This window comes from Micrasema longulum, unplaced genomic scaffold, assembly GCF_059751315.1.
Source record: "Micrasema longulum isolate JH-2025_06_02 unplaced genomic scaffold, ASM5975131v1 h1tg001730l, whole genome shotgun sequence".
NCBI lineage: Eukaryota > Metazoa > Arthropoda > Insecta > Trichoptera > Brachycentridae > Micrasema > Micrasema longulum.
Genome location: NW_028278908.1, coordinates 51,719 through 71,106, shown reverse-complemented (window position 1 = coordinate 71,106; position 19,388 = coordinate 51,719). Strand labels below are relative to the sequence as shown.

General features: G+C 30.2%; 1 protein-coding gene across 1 annotated transcript in view; it reads left to right on the top strand.

Moving 5' to 3' along the window:
• Nucleotides 1–19,388, top strand: part of LOC148274183 (orexin receptor type 2-like) — a gene marked incomplete at its 5' end in the record, with an annotated part of 65,887 nt that overhangs the window by 20,169 nt on the left and 26,330 nt on the right. Inside the window, one exon of the mRNA XM_088237470.1 lies at nucleotides 1,458–1,576. Coding sequence (XP_088093596.1) covers nucleotides 1,458–1,576 — 119 coding nt within the window. The remainder of the gene's footprint in view (nucleotides 1–1,457; nucleotides 1,577–19,388) is intronic.

Below are 19,388 nucleotides of genomic sequence, written 5' to 3'. Positions count from 1 at the left end.
TCGCACCTCTAGGACAAAAACGACTTAACTAAACAAAACAACTTTTTGGGAAACTGCAAAAGAAGAATGTAAATTGTGACACCTTCATATTCTTTCGTCGATTGTTTAATATGTTTCAAAGTAAGCACCGAATTTCGAGTTATAAATGATACCAAAAGCATGCAGCTATGAATTTGTGAAAAAAAGACATTTATTATTCAATTATTATTAGATTGAAAAAAAAACAAATGCACTTTGATAAATAAGATAATATCATAATTTTCATTTTGTCAGATCAGGTCGCCCAACACATGTTTTTTTTTATTCGCAAAACGACATAAAATTAAATAAGTCACTTTGATTTTCGGTAAGTCGCAACGAAACAATCACAAAACTAAATAGTCGTTATATATTTTTTTAATTAAGTAAAGTTGCCATTTGTATCGGAATAAAATCACTCAACTTGTCTTCTTGTTTGTCTTCTTTACGTCCTTCACACGGCAATATGAACACAACACTTGTGGGAAAACGAATTCCCACGCGGGTGCGGGGCGAGAAATAGCGGGGGCGAAGCCCTAGGGCTTATGCGATAAAGTGGACTGTATTTTAAATTTAATATTAGGTGACAACCTCAACAAATGAGATGGATTAGGAATGGATGCTACTAATCTGGTTCGTTCTTGATGGAATTACGGTGGTCTGACTGGTCAATTACAAGCGGCACCAACACTAGGACAAGCTCACTATCTGGAACTGAACACTGGTGGTTGGCGGAAACAAAGTCTATGATGCGGCACACGTTCAACACAATAAACGCGTGATTCACTACACGAGGTCTTAATGTGGCGGATGATCAATAGATACTGAGGTGGGAAGTGAACAGTTGATGTGGGTAAAAAGGATGTTTGGTAATATTTTAACAATAAAAACTAGCGTCGCTTCCGTACTGACACGGAACCTAAATTCTCTGAGTAATAAAAAAATCGATGGAACAGTTTTGTCCTATTCCCACCCATTTTGAATCCAAAAAGATAATTTTCACATAAGATAACATCAACAGATGAAAGAATTGAAGGAATATAGATGTTCAAATATAGGCAGAATAATGAATGTTACACAGTGTGTAAGTGGCCACTTAAACCAGCCATCGACAGGGCATAAGCCCTGTAGATGCCTATACTTCTATATTACCTTCTTTTAAATATTTTTCATCTCTGTTGTCATATTTTAATGTTTAAATTGTTTATCGTTTGTTCAAAAACATTCCAACTGTTGTGTAGATTTGATTATTTACTCTTCTCACAAAAGTCCTATTATCTCAGTTTTACTCTTCTATGGCTGGCTGTTTTCTGCATAACTACGTTCAATTGTAAGGATAGGTGTTTGTTAAGGTACTTTTATTTGTCTTTAGAAGAAACTTAAAATATTTTTTGACCCATGTTTTCTGCAATAAATTATCTTTCCTTTTTTGATTCCAGATTACCACTTCTACTGATGACTATTGCCTACTGCCAAATAGTCAGGGTCCTGTGGAAGTCAAACAACATACCTGGTCACTGCGAGTCTCAGAAATATACTTCTGCAAGTCCACCCAAATGTAAGTAACACCTCTTTTAAGTCACTTCAAACATAACGTTTCTTTCGTTCTTCTTCTTCTATAATTTCATCTTTACTTTTCAGGGTTCTTACTTAACAAATACTTGTCTAGGATCTTTTTCTATTTCACGTGCTCAATTGTGGCTGCACACGGCAAATTCAAGTCTATATGGCTTTTATGTAGCCCATATTTCAATTGTAAATTCATTTATCCTTTATTAGACGATTGGTAATCTTGCTTCAATATTTTAATGTTACCAACCATAAAATACTTAAATTTTGTAAATGGGGTCTCGAATTTCAACTGCCTATGCGCTCAGCAGCTGCAAAACTTGTTATAATCTAACTGCTTTTTCTAAAACGGAGTTTTTTTATTGAATTATATCATTTCATTCAAATACTAAACTTCACTATTAAATTAAAATTCATTTTAAATAGGGGCTAGATTACTTAACGTCCATGCGCTCTGTAGCTGCAAGACGTTCTGTAATCTAGCTCCTATCTATTACAATTTAAATTTATCATAATTAGAAATGAGGAACTAGATCCCAATAGTCTATGCGCTCTCTAGCTGCAAGACGTGCTGAGATATTTATTTATTGTACAACAACTTGATGTGATTTTCACAAAAATGGCGCTATATAAATTATCCAACTTAATAATAATAATACCTTAAAGGAAACCATGGAAGTGATATTTAACAAAATGTCAAAAAAACAAGATTTTGCGATTGTACCATATCTAAAAAATAATCTTTTAAGAACAAATGAGATGGTTTTTTATCTAAAAATAACTAAAACTGTTTATTTTTTTAATTCGTATAAAAGCCCGGGGGGCTTTTACAAGTATGGTTTATAGATAAAATATATAAAGTAAGAAATAAAATATAGCATTTGGTTCATTCAAATACATATTCCTACATATAATTAGTAAGAAAATAAATATGATATGATGTACATAAATATTGTTAAAAATTTAAACAAATCAATCTACCAGTAAGAAAAACGTTGAGTTTTATTTTTATTAAAATTGTAAACGGATAGAGAAAAAAATTGTAAACCAATAATTAACATGTTTTAAAACGATTAAAAAAATACACCTGTAAAAAGAGCTAAACAAAACTTATACCTACATATAAAAATTAATTTGTATAAGAAATAATGAGTTATAGCAAAATAAATTTTTACTCAAAACAATATGAAATGATATATTATTTTTTTAAATACGTATTTAAAAAAACGTATTTGGGACAACTGATGTTTTTGCATCAAAACAAAGTTAACCTTTTTTTTTTATTTTAACTTTAAAAAACATTAATATGACGAAAGTGGACTACTGTGTTATTCGCGTATATAATAGCTGATTGCGATAATTTCTGCATTTTCAACTTAAAAATGCCATAAGGTGGACTCCCATGTTTTACCCTCTAAAGTACTCAGCAAGAATGTGAAAAATTTAAATTATACTTTTCCAATTTATCGAATAAAAATACTAATAACCATAGTTTTTCTTAAGTTTAGTTTATATTAGCTAAATATATATGTATGCATAAGAAAGGAATAAATTTTACCTGAAATTTATTTATTTTATTTATGTTATGTATTATTCAGTTAGTTCAAAACATCTTAAGAACTAATAAAAACTTTTAATAATATTACAATATTTTTATCATAAATTCTCGATAACGTATTTCTTCAAATTAATTTGAAATATTTCGATCTTTTCAATCTCCTTTATTTCTTCAGGTAACTCATTGTACAGCTTCAATCCCCTGTACAATGAGTTTTGAGATTCTGTTTTTCTCCTCGTGGGTAATCTTATCTTATTTTTATCCCTTGTTTCATATGTATGACATTGTTGGTTAAATTTTATTTTTGTTTTTATTCAATTCATCCTACCAATTATTTTATGTATAAACATTGCTACATTATATTTAATTTGCTGCTTTACTGTGAGCAAGCCAATTTATTTGTGCATCTTTTCTACATTCGGATAGATATTTCTTTTGTGTATAATCCTCATCGCCTTATTTTGAAGAATTTGTATTTTTTAAATTTCTCCATCATTACATAAAAAAAGAACAGAAGAACAGTAATTTATGTGTGGACATATGATTGTTTTATATATAGGAACACTACTTTTTACATCTAATACATTTCGCAATCTTCCCATAAATGAATTTTGTTTTAAAATTTTATCCCTTGTTACATAATATGTATGACATTGTTTGTTGAATTTAAGTATTTTTTAATTTTTTTCATCTCCTATATATTTTATGCATTCAAATATCTCAATTTTATTTTATTTGCTGCTTTACTGTGTGCAAGCCAATTTCTTTGTGCATTATTTCGACATTAGAATAGACATTTCTGTTCAGTATAATCCTCGTCGCCTTATTTTGAAGAATTTGTATATTTTTAACTTCTCCTTAATTACATAAAAAATGGAAGAACAGTTATTTATGTTTTGACTTATGTTTGTTTTATATATACAAGAACACTACTCTTTATATATATTACATTTCGTGATAAATGATTTTTTTTTTTACATATTGAGAATGTGTTTGGAAATTCAAATATCTATCCAAGTAAACCCCGAGATATTTTATTTCGTCCACAGAAATTATATTTAAATTATCAACAATAATTCAATATTAATCCATGTTAATATTATTAATTAATATTATTGGTTGATAACTGACGGTTGTCATTTTTCAAAACTCGAAATAGAACTCGGTTAGGTTAAATCTTGCGGAGCTAACGTTTCCTTTTTAACTTTTTTTCCATTCAAGCTAATGCCGAGTTTCATTGTATTTAATTCGTTCGATACCAACTTAATTTAACATATAATCTTGGATTCGATTATAAACTGTTTGCAACGCTGTAAAAATATGAGCAGGACTGTCAAAACGATAACACAAACGACGCCATTTTTAAATGCTTTAAACAAAGGAAATACCTCTTGTTAACTTGAGCGCCGATTTAAATTAGATTTACATTTTTTTCGCGATAATCAGAGATTGCGAAATCGATTTTTAAACTTAAATGTGATTTAGCACGAATCAAGGAGATGGTTACATACCCTCTAACCCTAGTATTCTTTTTAAAAATGGTAGGCAAAACAAAAAAAAACACTGAACAAAAGACATGTTATCAGATGATGTATTTATTGTTAATACCATAGAATTAAGAATAGTCCAGAAGGAGCGTAGAATCATATTTGAGTACATCGGACTGTGTCCAATAATTCCCTACTTAGACACACTTTTGCCGCGCGCACACTTGAAGTCACCGAGTAATGTTGCCAGATCGCGAAGATTATAACCATAACAAAAAAAAACATTTGTTAATTTTTATAAAATTTTATTTTGCACTCGGGAATATTGATTGACACAACAGAGAAGATAAGTAAAGGGTTATATAATAAGAGTAACTGAATTAATGTACTTTGAACTTAAAATACAAAACATTTTTTTTTACATAAAACAGATATTTTTATATCATATTAAATAATATTTTATGTTTTAAAGATAATGTCGGCCAAATGCCCACCGCGGCGTTGTTTAATTCGAGGTTCAATTTTCATTATTTCTCTTATTATATGAGCAAAGTAGGGTAAAAAATTTTACTACCCTGGCAACACTTACGAAATTTCCATTTTGTTTCTTCGACAATCTGACAGATAAAATAATAATTTAATTTTAAAGTAATGCATTTGTGACAAACACATTCATTTGATAATTACACATGAAATGTGATTGCATCATGTTTTTTTTAGATCCTAGCAGTATTTCTACACATTAAAATGACACAACATGACATGGTTTGTTTAGATTCGAATCAGGAGTTGCGTACTGAGCGACGTCTACAAAAAAACTTTTGGGTCAAAACGTAAACCTACTCATTTATGAGTAGTTGAGTCGCCTTCTGTTTGATGTGCGTATGCGGTTTCTGGACTATTAATTCTAATGTTAATATTTATTGTTTGTAAGAATCAAAGGAACAGTCGTGTTCTGTTAACAGTCGTCAAATTAAATATGTGTTGTAATTTTACCCAATTAAATACGTGGTTATACTATTTAACAATATAAGGATACTGACAAAATAAATGTCAAAAACCAATTGCGTACAATTTTTTAAAAATATTTATTCGAGCCTTGGAGTAATAATGCGTCAACCTATAGAAAAGCCCTATCACTTTGTTTCATAGAACGCAAGTGATGTTGGTTAACAACAAATTGGCGGCCATTTTGTTTTGTTTGACAGCATACGCCTTACGGTTCTATCGGATGCTTTTGTCGCTGTGCTTGGCTTTGTTTATAAATCACTCGGATATTTACGTTATAATAAACGAAAATCGACAATGGTGAAGTGCAGTATGTTTGGTTACGACAATAGGAACGTCAAAGGTGTTAAAAGAGTCAGTTTTCATAGGTAATTGATTTAGAATATTTTTCTATGATTTACATTGATTTTAGCCATTTATTATACCGACACGTGTATAATGTTTCTTCAAACTTATTTCAACATATTTACTTCAAATACTATCTTTTCTCAATTTAGGGGATAAATTTGTGAATTAAAGTATTTTACCGTTGATAATGACAGTTAATTACGGGCAATATTTCGGGGCCGCACTCGGCATCCATATAAAGTTTGAGTCTTTATCGAGTAGAGGTCGATTAAAATTTTACTCGAAAATAGCAACGTTAACCTTAAAATTGCATCTAAAATGACATGTCCAAATTTCAGGCCGCTACGACTCGCCGTTTTGAAGTTGTGATGAACAAATAAACAAACTCAACACAGGACTTTGGTTCCGTGGAGTTGGGATTTATGTCTCAATAAATTTAACATTAGTTTATTGTAGATAAAATTAATAAATAAATAAAAAAATAAACACACACGGGTATTTTCAGTTTTATCAAATAAATATAGGCAAATTATAGTACATATTAAGAGTATTTACAATGCAAATTGATATCCATTTTGCAAGTTTTGACCTGAGTGCGGGCTATTATTTTGATGCAAACTGTAGCTAACTTTCATACCCAATAGTCATAGAATGTTTTTTTTTACGTTCGGGCTTCTCTATAGCTTGGCGCATTATTATTCTGAGCATTTGAGCACTCTTTCGGTTTCATATAAACTGTATTATTAACTGAAGTTATACGTTAATTAAGAGTAGAATTATTCTTTTACATTTAAGTTAAGATTGAAATGTCACTAACTATCTAAATATTTAAATTGTTCCCTTATTCTTCTTCTTCCCTTCCCATCCCCTTTCCTTTTTTCATAGTAAAGTGATAATTTTTTTAAAATATATATTTTTATTTTGTTAATCTTTGTTTTTAATTTTTGTATAAAATTGTAAGATTTAATATGTACATGTATTTATAATTTTCTCTAAATTAACGGTTTGGGTAGGTAGGAAGAAATTGCCTTAAGGCAATATGCCCGCCCTTATATGTATATTTATTGTATGTGTATATAAAGTGTTAAAAAAAAAAAAAAAATCTATTTAAATTTAAAAAGTAATTATACATATTTTTTTTCAAAAATGATTACTAGATTAGACTACAAAGTGTTTAGAAAGTTACTGTCGTTCTACATTTCTGTGTTACTTTTTCATATAAGAAATGACACTGCCTAAAAAGAAAAGTACTGAAAAAAAGGTACGACCTTTTAAAGTTCAAAGGCCAAACTATTTCAATATATTTCTGACAATCCTAAGACAGATCTTTACAACTTGTTTATAAGACCTACATGTAATATAAAATCAAATAGAATTACTATCTAACAGTATTTTGAGTATGTCGTAATATTTGTAGATGAAAATTGATGGAGTGGAGTCCAGTCTACGAACATTTAACGACTAACCATTCGGAGGGGGTTCTTATGGATGGCAAACTGTTTGATTTATAAATCACAATTGCTCTAAAATTAACATTTTAAATGCTGTGTCTTAATTTAACGTCAAAAATTGTATTTTGTTGTACATGTTAAATGATGAGGAATGTAGGATAAGAGTTCGGGGGTTCTGGGGCTCAGTAGCTCAATCACAAATGACTATCGACGTGCTGATCAACTACGTCATAACAATTTCCCACCATTGTTGTTTATCGTACTCGCGATTACAATAGAACATCAGTGAACACCTAATATTAAATGTCAAAATATTTACGTTTTGCGACGTATAATCCTGATGCGCAACCACGTATTTGAATTTCGGAGTAAATATGGAAAATATTCCAAAACTGCTATTTTTATTTATTTATTATTCATCACGCTATTTATTGAATTTAGACGGTGGTTGGCAAGCCAAATGTCAAGAAAAGAATTTTGTATCAGATACTCCTTACTTTTTTGCTAATGCAATATATTGTAATATTATGTTAATAAAATTTGTATAAAACCACTCACCGACTTATCTGTCTACCGGTTTCGAGACGTAACCCGTCTCTTCGTCAGGACAACAACACTACACCAACATGCAAATACCACTACACACCTTCACCATAGTAGATTTGCAAAAATATAAAATCGACATGCAGGTTAGACACATGCTTCACTACGCCACCACCGAGGGTTAATGACTTATGAAGCTAATATTTCAAAAGGATTAACAATCGGAAAGGGAGGAAAAAGGGAGGGGGGGGGTAGGGTGACCATTACAATGAAATATCGAATAATGGACTATATTGGAAAGTTACTTGATTATTAATTAATGCGACATTATTTTTCAAAGTAGTGTTGTTGTCCTGACGAAGAGACGGGTTACGTCTCGAAACCGGTAGACAGATAAGTCGGTGAGTGGTTTTATACAAATTTTATTAACATAATATTAAAATGTTGGACCACAAAGTTAATGCTTTGAATATTAGCAATATATTGTATTTTTTTTCATAGTAAACGCCAATTTTTTGCCAATGAACTGTATTTTTGTACGAGGTAAACAAAAATCAAACCATCCCGAGCGTTGACTTAGAGATTACACACGCGTTAACTTATGACTGCAAAAACTAAAGCATGTTCATTATTATTAAATATATTTTTTGCACCACAACATGCTCGAAAACTCAATTAAAGTGGTGAATTACATCACAGAACACCCAGGTTTGAGAAAATTCACATTTAATTTTTGTGTTCTTATCGGGAAATCGAATCAAATTATTGTTCATTGTGATCGCTCAAATGATTAGCATGTTTTTAAGCTCGTCGATAGTTATATGTGATTGAGCTACAGGTATTGTATTTTATCATGCCGTGTTGATTTTTGCTGCGGTGTAAAATAGGCTGATCATGCAATATCACGCAGTGGATTCGTGGTTTGCACGTGCACAGCGCGCTGTAGTCTAGTCTCCGTGAATGTACGGTACTCCATACATCCCAGATATCATTACAATCTTCTGGTAGCAGAAATATTTATTATTTGCTGAAAGATATAACTACATAACGTCACTTCAGTTCGTTTTTGTCTAACAGACCAAAATACAAATCTGCAGAAATAGAACTTTACTGTTTTTTTTTATAAAACAAAGATAAATAATGACCACAACATAAGACAAAACTCGTCAAAAAACCCCTTAATTTTTTTTTAAAAAGTGGATTTTTATTTGAATTTTATAAATAAAGGCTTTCTCAGAACTCCAGTACACTCAATTTTGTTAAAAATTGTACGTTGGACAAAAACGAACTAAAGCGACGATATTTCTTTTTTTTTAATTTCATTTTTTTTGCACCACAACAGGCCAGGAGGCCCAATTACAGTGGTGAATTACATTACAGAACAACCAGGCTTGAGAAAAATCACATTTATAATTTTTTGTGTTCTCACCGGGAATCGAACCCGGAACCTTCCGTGCGTGAGTCAAGCATCTTGACCACTACACCATGGAGGCCACCAATATGTAGTTATTGAAGCTTATTTATTTAAACGATAATATAAGACAATTTTTTGAAATACCAATAAAATGTACTATTTAAGCTAGAGTGTGCTACAAATAACAAAAAAGTATTGTTTTTCTCCTAAATGATATCGAGTAATTAAGACTGGTGGTGAAATTGATTTAGAACATCTATTAGACCTAGATTACGAACATAATGAAACGCTTTCCGCCTACAGCCCTTGAAAATAGAAGCACTTATCTAATTTATACATATTTTTATATAAATTATTAAATAAAAAAATTGACTCTTTAAACATATTATAAAAAATAATTTTAATGTCCCTTTTTGCGTTATACGAAATAAATATGTATTTCATCTGCTAGTCTGTTTTACTAACTATTCACATCTGTCCTCTATCGTTCTTATTTTTTTATTTTTTATTATTCATTATTTTATTATTTATTCTTATTCATTTTTTTCATCAACACGAAGGCCATTTTCAGGAGGGACATACAAGTCTGGATTTTGTCTAAGGAAAGAGACCAATCCAGAAGACTGCAGCGAAATATTGCATAGATTTATATATATATATATATATACTATTAAGCGTGTTGTCCAGGTGCCCTTTGATATATTATAAATATGTATAAATTATTATGAAAACAAAACTTTGTTATTAGTGTTAAACTATTTTATTATTTCACAAAAACACTACTATAGTTTCGGGAGAGCACTCCTCCCATCGACGGGCGATAGAAAACTCAGTTTTATCACCCGTCGATGGGAGGAATGCTCTAACGAAACTAAAGTAGTGTTCTTGTAAAATAATAAAATTGTGTAACACTAATAACAAAGTTTTATTTTCATAATAATTTATAATAAAGTGTTACGAAGTGAATGCCGATTCAATTCAAAATAAATATGTATGTTTATTATTTAATTATGTATGTGCTTCCGCTTTCCATTATGTTCTTTCCCAACTTAACACAAGGCCCTTGGCCTCATAGAGTTTGGGATACGTTATTATTGTTTTTTTTTAATATATTTAGCTATTTGTATTAATAAATAATTAAAAATAAAAATAAATAAAAAAAATATCATCATCATTTCTCTTCCGCACATAATGGTACATAGGGCACTGCATTGGTACACCAATCGCAGCGTATCTTGTTCATTTTCGTTACATTAGGGTAATATGATCGATCTTACACTTCAGGTATGAAATATTCTGGTGTAAAAACACCCTTTTGAATAAATATTTCGTATCAACCATGTCGGAAATCGAACCCGAGACTTCTTGCATGGTACGCAAACGCGCTGACCATTACACTACGAGGCCAACGATATCCGATATACGGTTTAATGAACCTTCATTAAAATAAAAGTAAGTACAAAATAAAATGTTTTAATTAAAACAAAGACAAAAATAGAATATTCAATTTCCATTACGTCCAAATGTTTGTAAACAGGCTGGATTTTCTCCTTGGGAGCTATTGACATCTTTATTTGTTGCAACCGATAAGAAAAACATTTTTGAGAGGGAATATGGAAGTCGAGGCATTTTTTACAGGGCTTGTGACCTGTCATTTGCTGGTTTAAGGGACCACTTTACACACTGTGAAACATTCACCATTTTGCCAAGAGTTGAGGAAATGTAGATGTTTAAACAGAGGCAGAATGATGAATGTTACACACTGTGTAAAGTCGCCACTTAAACCAGCCAATGACATGTCATAAACTCTGTAAATGCTTAGACTTCCATATTCCTTTCTCAAAAAAGTTTTTTTTCTCGGTTGCAAAAAATTTACGGTGTATCACGGTTGACCTTTAAATTGCATCCAGAATAACGTGTCTAAATTTTACGTCGCTACAACTTACCGTTCCAGAGGGGTCATTGTGACGGCCACACAAACATACACATGTATTTCCTGTTTCACAATAGACATTTGCTAAAACACGTAGGTTAATGCACGTACTTTGATCCTACTGGGAATTAAACTCGGGAACCGCCAATTGCCAAGAATCACGTGATTCAAGTAGTGACGTCACGGGTTAAGAAACGAGTTTTATGACGTTATCGTGACGACCGTCACATTAAGGACCCCTCGGTCATATAAATCTCGGGGGGAAAGAGGACGTCAAGATTTACAGTATTTGATCACTTGGTTCTTCGCAGTTGAACTTAAAAAGTGCGTGTTATTTAATGCCATAATATTTGGAAAACTTGGATTTATTAAGCTCCCACGCGCACCTTAGATTCACTTTTTTTTTTTTAGAAACACTCATTCGGCTAGACTCTCAGAAACCGAGCAAAGCGTAGGAGAAATATTTAGCGCGCTCACATTTTTTTAATGGCCAGTCTTATGCTTCGGGTACCATTTTTGATTTATTTATTTTTGAAACCAACACAGTCATAGTCAAATACTTAGAAGTTATTATTGATATAAATTTAAAGCGGAAACAACAAATAGAAAATATTACTAACAAACTTAAAAGACTAACATATATATTCAAAACAATTCGAAATATAATTAATGTACAGGAACTTTTAAAGACGTATTTTGCATTGTGACAATCAATTTTGAAGTACGGTATAATCGGTTGGGGTGGTGCGAGTGACACAGTCTTAAATAGTGTATTTGTTGCACAAAAATCCATAATTAAAATAATACTCAGAGTCCTGATACAGACGTCTACTGAAGAAATATTCCACAAATCACAACTTATGACACCAAAATAATTATACGCTAAAACAATACTCACTTACAGATTCAAAAACTACTCTTCCTCAAATAAAAGACATAACCCCTACAATACATCACATACAAATTATATAATCACTAGATCCTCAACACAAAGACAACTTAAACAAATACAAACTAATATCACTTTCGGACAAAGGGATTTTGAATATTATTCTATTTAAATCTATAACCTACTTCCACTATCTATTTAAACAATTAGTCACGAGAAAATGTTTAAAAGGGCCATAAAAGTAAAATGGATTGTCTCATTCGCCCAAACTGATATTAAATCAACCGCTCCACAAGTTAATGTTAGGTTTTTGTTATTTTTATTGTGCGTTTTGTAATATAAATAATATAGATGTACATATATACCTTGTTGTTGTTTTTAAAACTGTGAATATTTTGTTCATTGTCTCTGTTTATTAAGTAAGTCTTCTTTGTTTATTCTCTAATGTAAAAACATTTCAAAAAAGTATATTGTTAAGTGTCTTTGGCACGAGTAACCCCAGTGAGGACACATTATTTTTATTATTAATTATAGCATGTAAGAGAAAAACATGATTAAATAAATACATAGTTATAAACAATACATAAAGAATAACAACAAATAACAAGAACAATTACGGGTTTCATATAGGAACAAAAATATTAAAAACAAGCCTAATCGGCCTCCGTGGTAAAGTGGTCATGTCGCTTGACTCACAAACGAAAGGTTCCGGGTTCGATTCCCGGGGAGAACAAAAAATTAACTGTGATTTTTTCCCAAGTCTGGGTCTTCTGTGATGCAACTCACCACTGTGATTGGGCCTCCTGGCTTTTTGTGGTGCAAAAAAAGGAATAGAAAAAAATATTTTGATTTAGACAAACGTATGGGAAACGGATGGGGTAATAGGGAAGGAAGAGAAGAATAAGAAATAGTAAGTTAATATAAAACAATGAAAAAATAAATAAAAATGTAAATTTATGTACACATACAACATACATACATATACATACATACATGCACATACAAACATACACATACATACATACAAATATAAACATTTAGGAACATGCATAAATACATACATACACATACATACACACATGAACATATACGCATACAATAATGTACATACATACGCGTACATATTATTTATAATTAATAATAAAATAATGAAAACTAATAAGAAGATAAAAACAATAATAAATAATTTTGCTCTTGTGACGTCTCTATCGCATTTATATGCGATATATTTTTTAAAACCCTATTTTCTTTTGTTGAAAATATCTCTCCGGGGACTTTAAGATATCCTATAATAAAAACACATTCGACCTCATGGTGTAGTTGTCAGCGAGTTTGTCTACCATGTAAGAGGTTTCGGGTTCGATTCCCGACATGGTTGATACGAAATGTTTATTTAAATTTATAATATTCAAGTGAGAATGTTAAAGGGGATTGTACCAAAAAGCATAATCGCAGTCAGGCAATGGAGTATATCTTAAATTCAGTTATGTCCTGCCGGTAAAACAACTCTGTGATTACAAGTTGGTTGCAGATCAGTTTGTTGATCCGGATTATAAAAAAAGAGTTTTCCACACTTACAACACTACATAAAAAACTAAGTTTTCCCTGGTCATTCCCCGAATAACAAATTTCTTTGGAGAATAAATATTAATCTAATGTATTGAATCGGGTTGTGGTCCCGCGACTAGTGTCTCGGACTCACGGCTCTGGGTTCTTGGTTCGAATCCCACTCTACCTTTACTTGATTCCCATATTTCAATAGTGAGTTATTTACAACACGTTGAAAATGGCTCTCAAAATAAAGTATTTGGGTAAATCATAGGAACGCATTTATTTTTTTTTTCTAAAAAAAAAAATTGTGTTATTCCAAGTTCCATGTTGTTCCATGTTGACACGCAAATTAGTGTATTAGACATAGATTCTTTTGCTTCGCTGGTGCTTTCAGGTCTGCAATAAAGATATAGTTGTAAATCATCTACATAGAGATGATCTCTTCGTTCTATGTCTTCGTTCTAGTAACGAGAGAACCCATTTCATACTCTTTCATCGCTCTAATTTTATTGCCTCTCCTTTACACTAGAAGGTTTTCAATTATAGAAAAATCTACCAACTTATTTTAGAGTCGCCCCATATTTATTTACATTTAAGTCAAGATTGAAATGTCACTATCTAAATATTTAAGTGGTTCCTTTATTCTTTTTTTCCTTCCAGTCCCCTCTCCTTTCTTCATAGTATAGTGTTCATTTTTATGATTTTTATTTTTTTAGTTGATCTTTGTTTTTAATTCCATGTACTTGTTATTTTCTCAAACTGAACGGTTTGGGTTGGTAGGAAAAAGTTGCCTTTAGGCAATATGCCCCACCTTATATGTACATATATTGTGTATGTATATTAATTGTTAAATAAATGAAAACTTAAACTGTCGGTTACACTATTACTATTATTCCATGCAAAAAAAAGAAGGGCATCTCTTTAAACCGGTAGCGGACCATTACTCTGATATGTTTATACTAACATATTTAAAAAAAATAAAAACCTTTATTAGCATAAAAAACAATACATACAATAAAAAAATGGAACACTTAAGGTTGAACTTGCCAAAAAAGAGTTCTTGTGTTTGGCAGGTTTACAAAATAATTCTAAAAAGAAACAAAAAATACAAAACAAAATAATACTATAAATAAATTTAAACACTTAAAAAAAAAATAAGAACGATACATTTTCCGTAATTTATTTCTTGACGTAGATTTCATGGTAAATTATTGAAAAGCTTCTGTCTTATTTAAGTATAATGATGTTTGGCCGTGGTAGTTTTAATTCTATGTAGAGCGAGGCACCCTGTTCTTAACCTTCCCGTAATACGGTACGAAGGGCGGCTCTCCTTATGCACCTGGAGCATACAACACTTTCCGTAGATAGCTTCCACTCTTAAAACATTAATTTCCTTGAACAGTTCGGTAGTTAAGAAGAGGGATGGTTTATATCGTATTATTTATTTGTAGGGTTATTAAAAAAACAAAAAATATCACACCAATCAAGTCACTTTATTGCTCCCTGGTTAGAAGTTGTTTAGAATATATTTCTCCAGTCTGGTCGCCCCATTATCGTGTACATTCTGATTCACTCGAGCGCTTCCCGAAGAAATTTCTAAAATACTTTAACTTTAAACTTCATATTCCAGCTGCTTTATTTAATTAGAATCAATTGTTATCTTCAGCAAATCTTTTAAGACTTTCTGATAGAAGAATCCTAACTGACTTTATATTACTTTATAAAGTGATCAATTCACTAATTGACTGTCCTGATTTGCTAGAGTTGCTGTGTTTCCATGTACCTGGTCGACATCCCCGCCACAGATTTCATTTTTGTTCTGCAAGTTCTAAGACCAACTATCACATGCACTCGCCTATCCCAAGGCTCCATAGATATGGCAATCAGTATGAGGACAACGCTGATATATTTGGTTCTGGACTTGATAGTTATAAAACGAGTCTGATTTCTTTTTTCTCTCGCAATATTATTCTTAAACTTTTCTTTATATTTAAAAATATTTTTCCTTTTTTTGTTTTTTCATATTTAAGTATTTATTTCGTTAATATTTTTGGTTGCTTATGTGTATTTACCTACTTGTTACTATTGTTATAGTTATGTTTTTATAAATGATTTTTTTTTTCATATTTATGTTCAATATATGCTAAAGGTAATTTATGCCGTTTATGTAAAAATAAATACATTTTTTATATTAATAAAAAAATGTGGAACATTTCAGGGTTTAAGATGAGCATTAAAAGCCCCTCCCCATCCAACTATTGCATATGGAATGATTGACTGTACTAGAGCATAATAAACTGTCTTCAATTGATCCATCGATAAGATACCTCCAAGTTTTAAAAATATGTGGAATATTTTTTTTAGTCTTTTGCACATTGAATCTATTTTTTTTCCATTTAATATTTTGGTCGATTTTATTATATCCAGATATTTTATCTATTTTATCTTAGACACTACGGTGGGGGTAACACATTGAGGACATATTTAGATTGTTTGCCTTAATTGCGCATATAAAAATATAAAACATTACATGCTTTGTCAGTGCGCGAAGTCTCTTAGAAAACGCGTCAAGGAATTATAAGCGAAAAGCTTACGGTATTAGTTTTCACGGCCACAAATTCTCCGAAAACCCAAAAATCCTTTAAGATTATCAAGAGTGTTTGTTGGCTTAGAGCCCTTTTAAATTTCTTGACTAAAGAAACTTATTTTTTAATAAATGATCGACTTAAAATTAAAATTGACGAGAAATACTTTAAAAGCGTCACTCTTCATTACATATTTTTAAAAGACAGTTTTTAAAGTGAAATCCATAAAGATTTTTCACAGATATATTTTTATTATTATTAAAAGAAACATTTAAGTTCTTATCCAAAAGCTCGAGTCCTAAGTTTTCCCATGTATTTCAATTTTTAGATTGTTTCCTAAAAGTCATAAATAACTTGCTTTCGCTGGAAAAATGAGAATCAAGTTGTGGAGAGTGGGATTTGAACCTCCATTTATTTTATTTAATTCCAAATTCATTAGTAATTTACATTATGAAGACATGCACAGCACATTATTATATTAATGAAGCAAAACACAAGGGCCTGACTTTTTTATGATAAGGTCAACCTAAATTGTTCTTTTTTAATTTCTTTGTGTATGTTTTTATATTAAATAAAGGTTTACTTATAAAAAAATATATGAAAAAGGATACCTAAAATATGTAACATATTACCAATCAATATTAAAAACAGTTCGTTAAATACAGGAGTTAGACGTATGCTCATATTATTACAAAAGGAAAAAAGTTTTTTAGTATAAATAAAAGTTTTAATTTGTAATAATTCAACCAAATATAAAATATGGTAGGATATGTTATATTTTTCAAATTATTATTATTATATTATAAATATTTAGAGCATTAACTTTGTGGTTTACTTAATGTTATTCAATATTTGTATATAACCACGTACCCGTCTCTTCGTCAAGACACCAATAAAACCAACGTGCAAAACCCACTATACACCTTTACCATAGTTGTTGACACTATTTTTCTTCCTATTTCTGTTGACAATTTCTCAAACAACATATAATATTTTTATAATCTAATCAATCCACGATTGTCCCAATCAGTGCATGTGCTTATTACAATGCATGTCGTGTTGGTTTTATATTTTTGTGCAACAACTATTGTGAAGGTGTACAGTGGGTTTTGCATGTTGGTTTAATTGGTGTCCTGACGAAGAGACGGGTACTTCTCGAAACCGGTAGACATAGGAAAATCGGTAAGTGGTTATATGCAAATATTGAATAACATTTAGTAAAATTATTATTATTGTAGGTTTAGTATGAAACAATCAAAGCATTATTTATAAGAACCTGCTGAAGAATTGTACGCATACTATGTATATATATTTAAAACATACATATATTTTTTTTTTTAAATGATGTTTTGTCAAAAATCAATATGATGTATAAATGCTAAAATGGATTACTTTACAAAGTCACTTATTAGTCACAATTATGTGTTGTGATAGATTTTCGGATTAACCATGTTTAGCGTGTTTTAAAGGGTACAAGGCTTTTTTTACAAATGTCAGGAAAACTCCTCGATTTTAAATATTGATGTCACGGGAAATGCAATTTAAAAAACGTTGCGATGTTAATACGAAACACATATTTATATATTTTAATACATGCATTTTTATACATACATATTTGTGTACATATTTACATATTTTTATGTTTTTTACTATGTTTTCACTACACTTATTACTTTGTTTTTACTATGTTTTTGCTACGTTTTAACAATATTTTTACTGTGTCTTTATTACATTTTTACTTTGTTTTTCACTTTGTCCACTATTTTTATAACTGTTTCTATAAATTGATTACTGTTTTTTATATTTTTTGACTGTCTTAGAACAGGGTAAATAACCCTAGTTAGGCAGTCAAAGCAACTTTGTATAAATTTCAATTTTGTGTATGTATTATAATAAATAAATACATATTGTCTTTTATAGTCTAGTAACGAATAATAGAAAAAAACACTAATCTTTTTCATAGAAAAATAATTAAATTCTTAACCTTAAAAGGGAATATTAATGAAATTCAGGTCATTTATTATTTTTAAATAACCTGAAGAAATCCTTTCAAATTTAATTAATTAAACCCGTAATCTTCGCTCTTATCATTATGACGTTGTGAAAATAAAATACCCAATACATCTTTTGAATAGTCTGTCTTCAGAGATACGTTCTTTGGTGAGATTTTACACTTTTATTTTCATTTAACATTTTTCTCTTTGCATTTTACACTCCGATCCTTATATTTTACTCTAAGCATTTCATTCTTCCTTCCAGTTTCCATTAAGATAGGGTTCTGTAGCAATTTGGGGTTGAAATTGATAAATGAAGGACGCGACCCTTTAAAACCCTTAGTAATTGAACATGACGTAAATTTAATGTCTATATTTTATGAGATTGACAGTACTATATAGATATTTTACAAATTCAAAATACTTCTGAAATAACTGTATTTAGGTAATCAATTTTGTAACGCAGAAATAACTATATTTCAAAGCAAGAAGCAACAGATTTAATTTTGATGTACCATAGTGTGGCAAAGGTCAAAGGCGGTCATACAAAATATTGATGTTTATATATTTATTATTTATTTATTTATTTTAAAGAAACAAACAGTGAACAATGATATAATAATATTTTTTTTAATACGGTTTAAAGAAAAACCAGCGAAATGTCTAAATGAGAATCATACATATTAAAAAAGGGTGTGTTTATGTGTATTTGTATGAGAGTAAGTTTAGAGGTGTGTTTATATATATTTGTTGTTTTAATTAAATTTTAAATATGCTTTAGGGTGTTTTATTTACTAAATAAATGTTTAGAAAATTCAATATTTCAGTTTTAAGACTTTAAAGCATAACAATTAAGTTTTTTATTTATGTTTTCAAGGTTTTTTGTCTCAAGTAGAAAAACCCTCAAATTTTTTTTTTTTTAATTTCGAAATTAGTGTTTGTTTCATTAATGTAAAGTTTACATAAAGATTTACGTTTAAACATAAAATTGTAAAATTTGTTAAAATGGAACAGGAAAAAAAATCTAAGTTCTTTTTTTT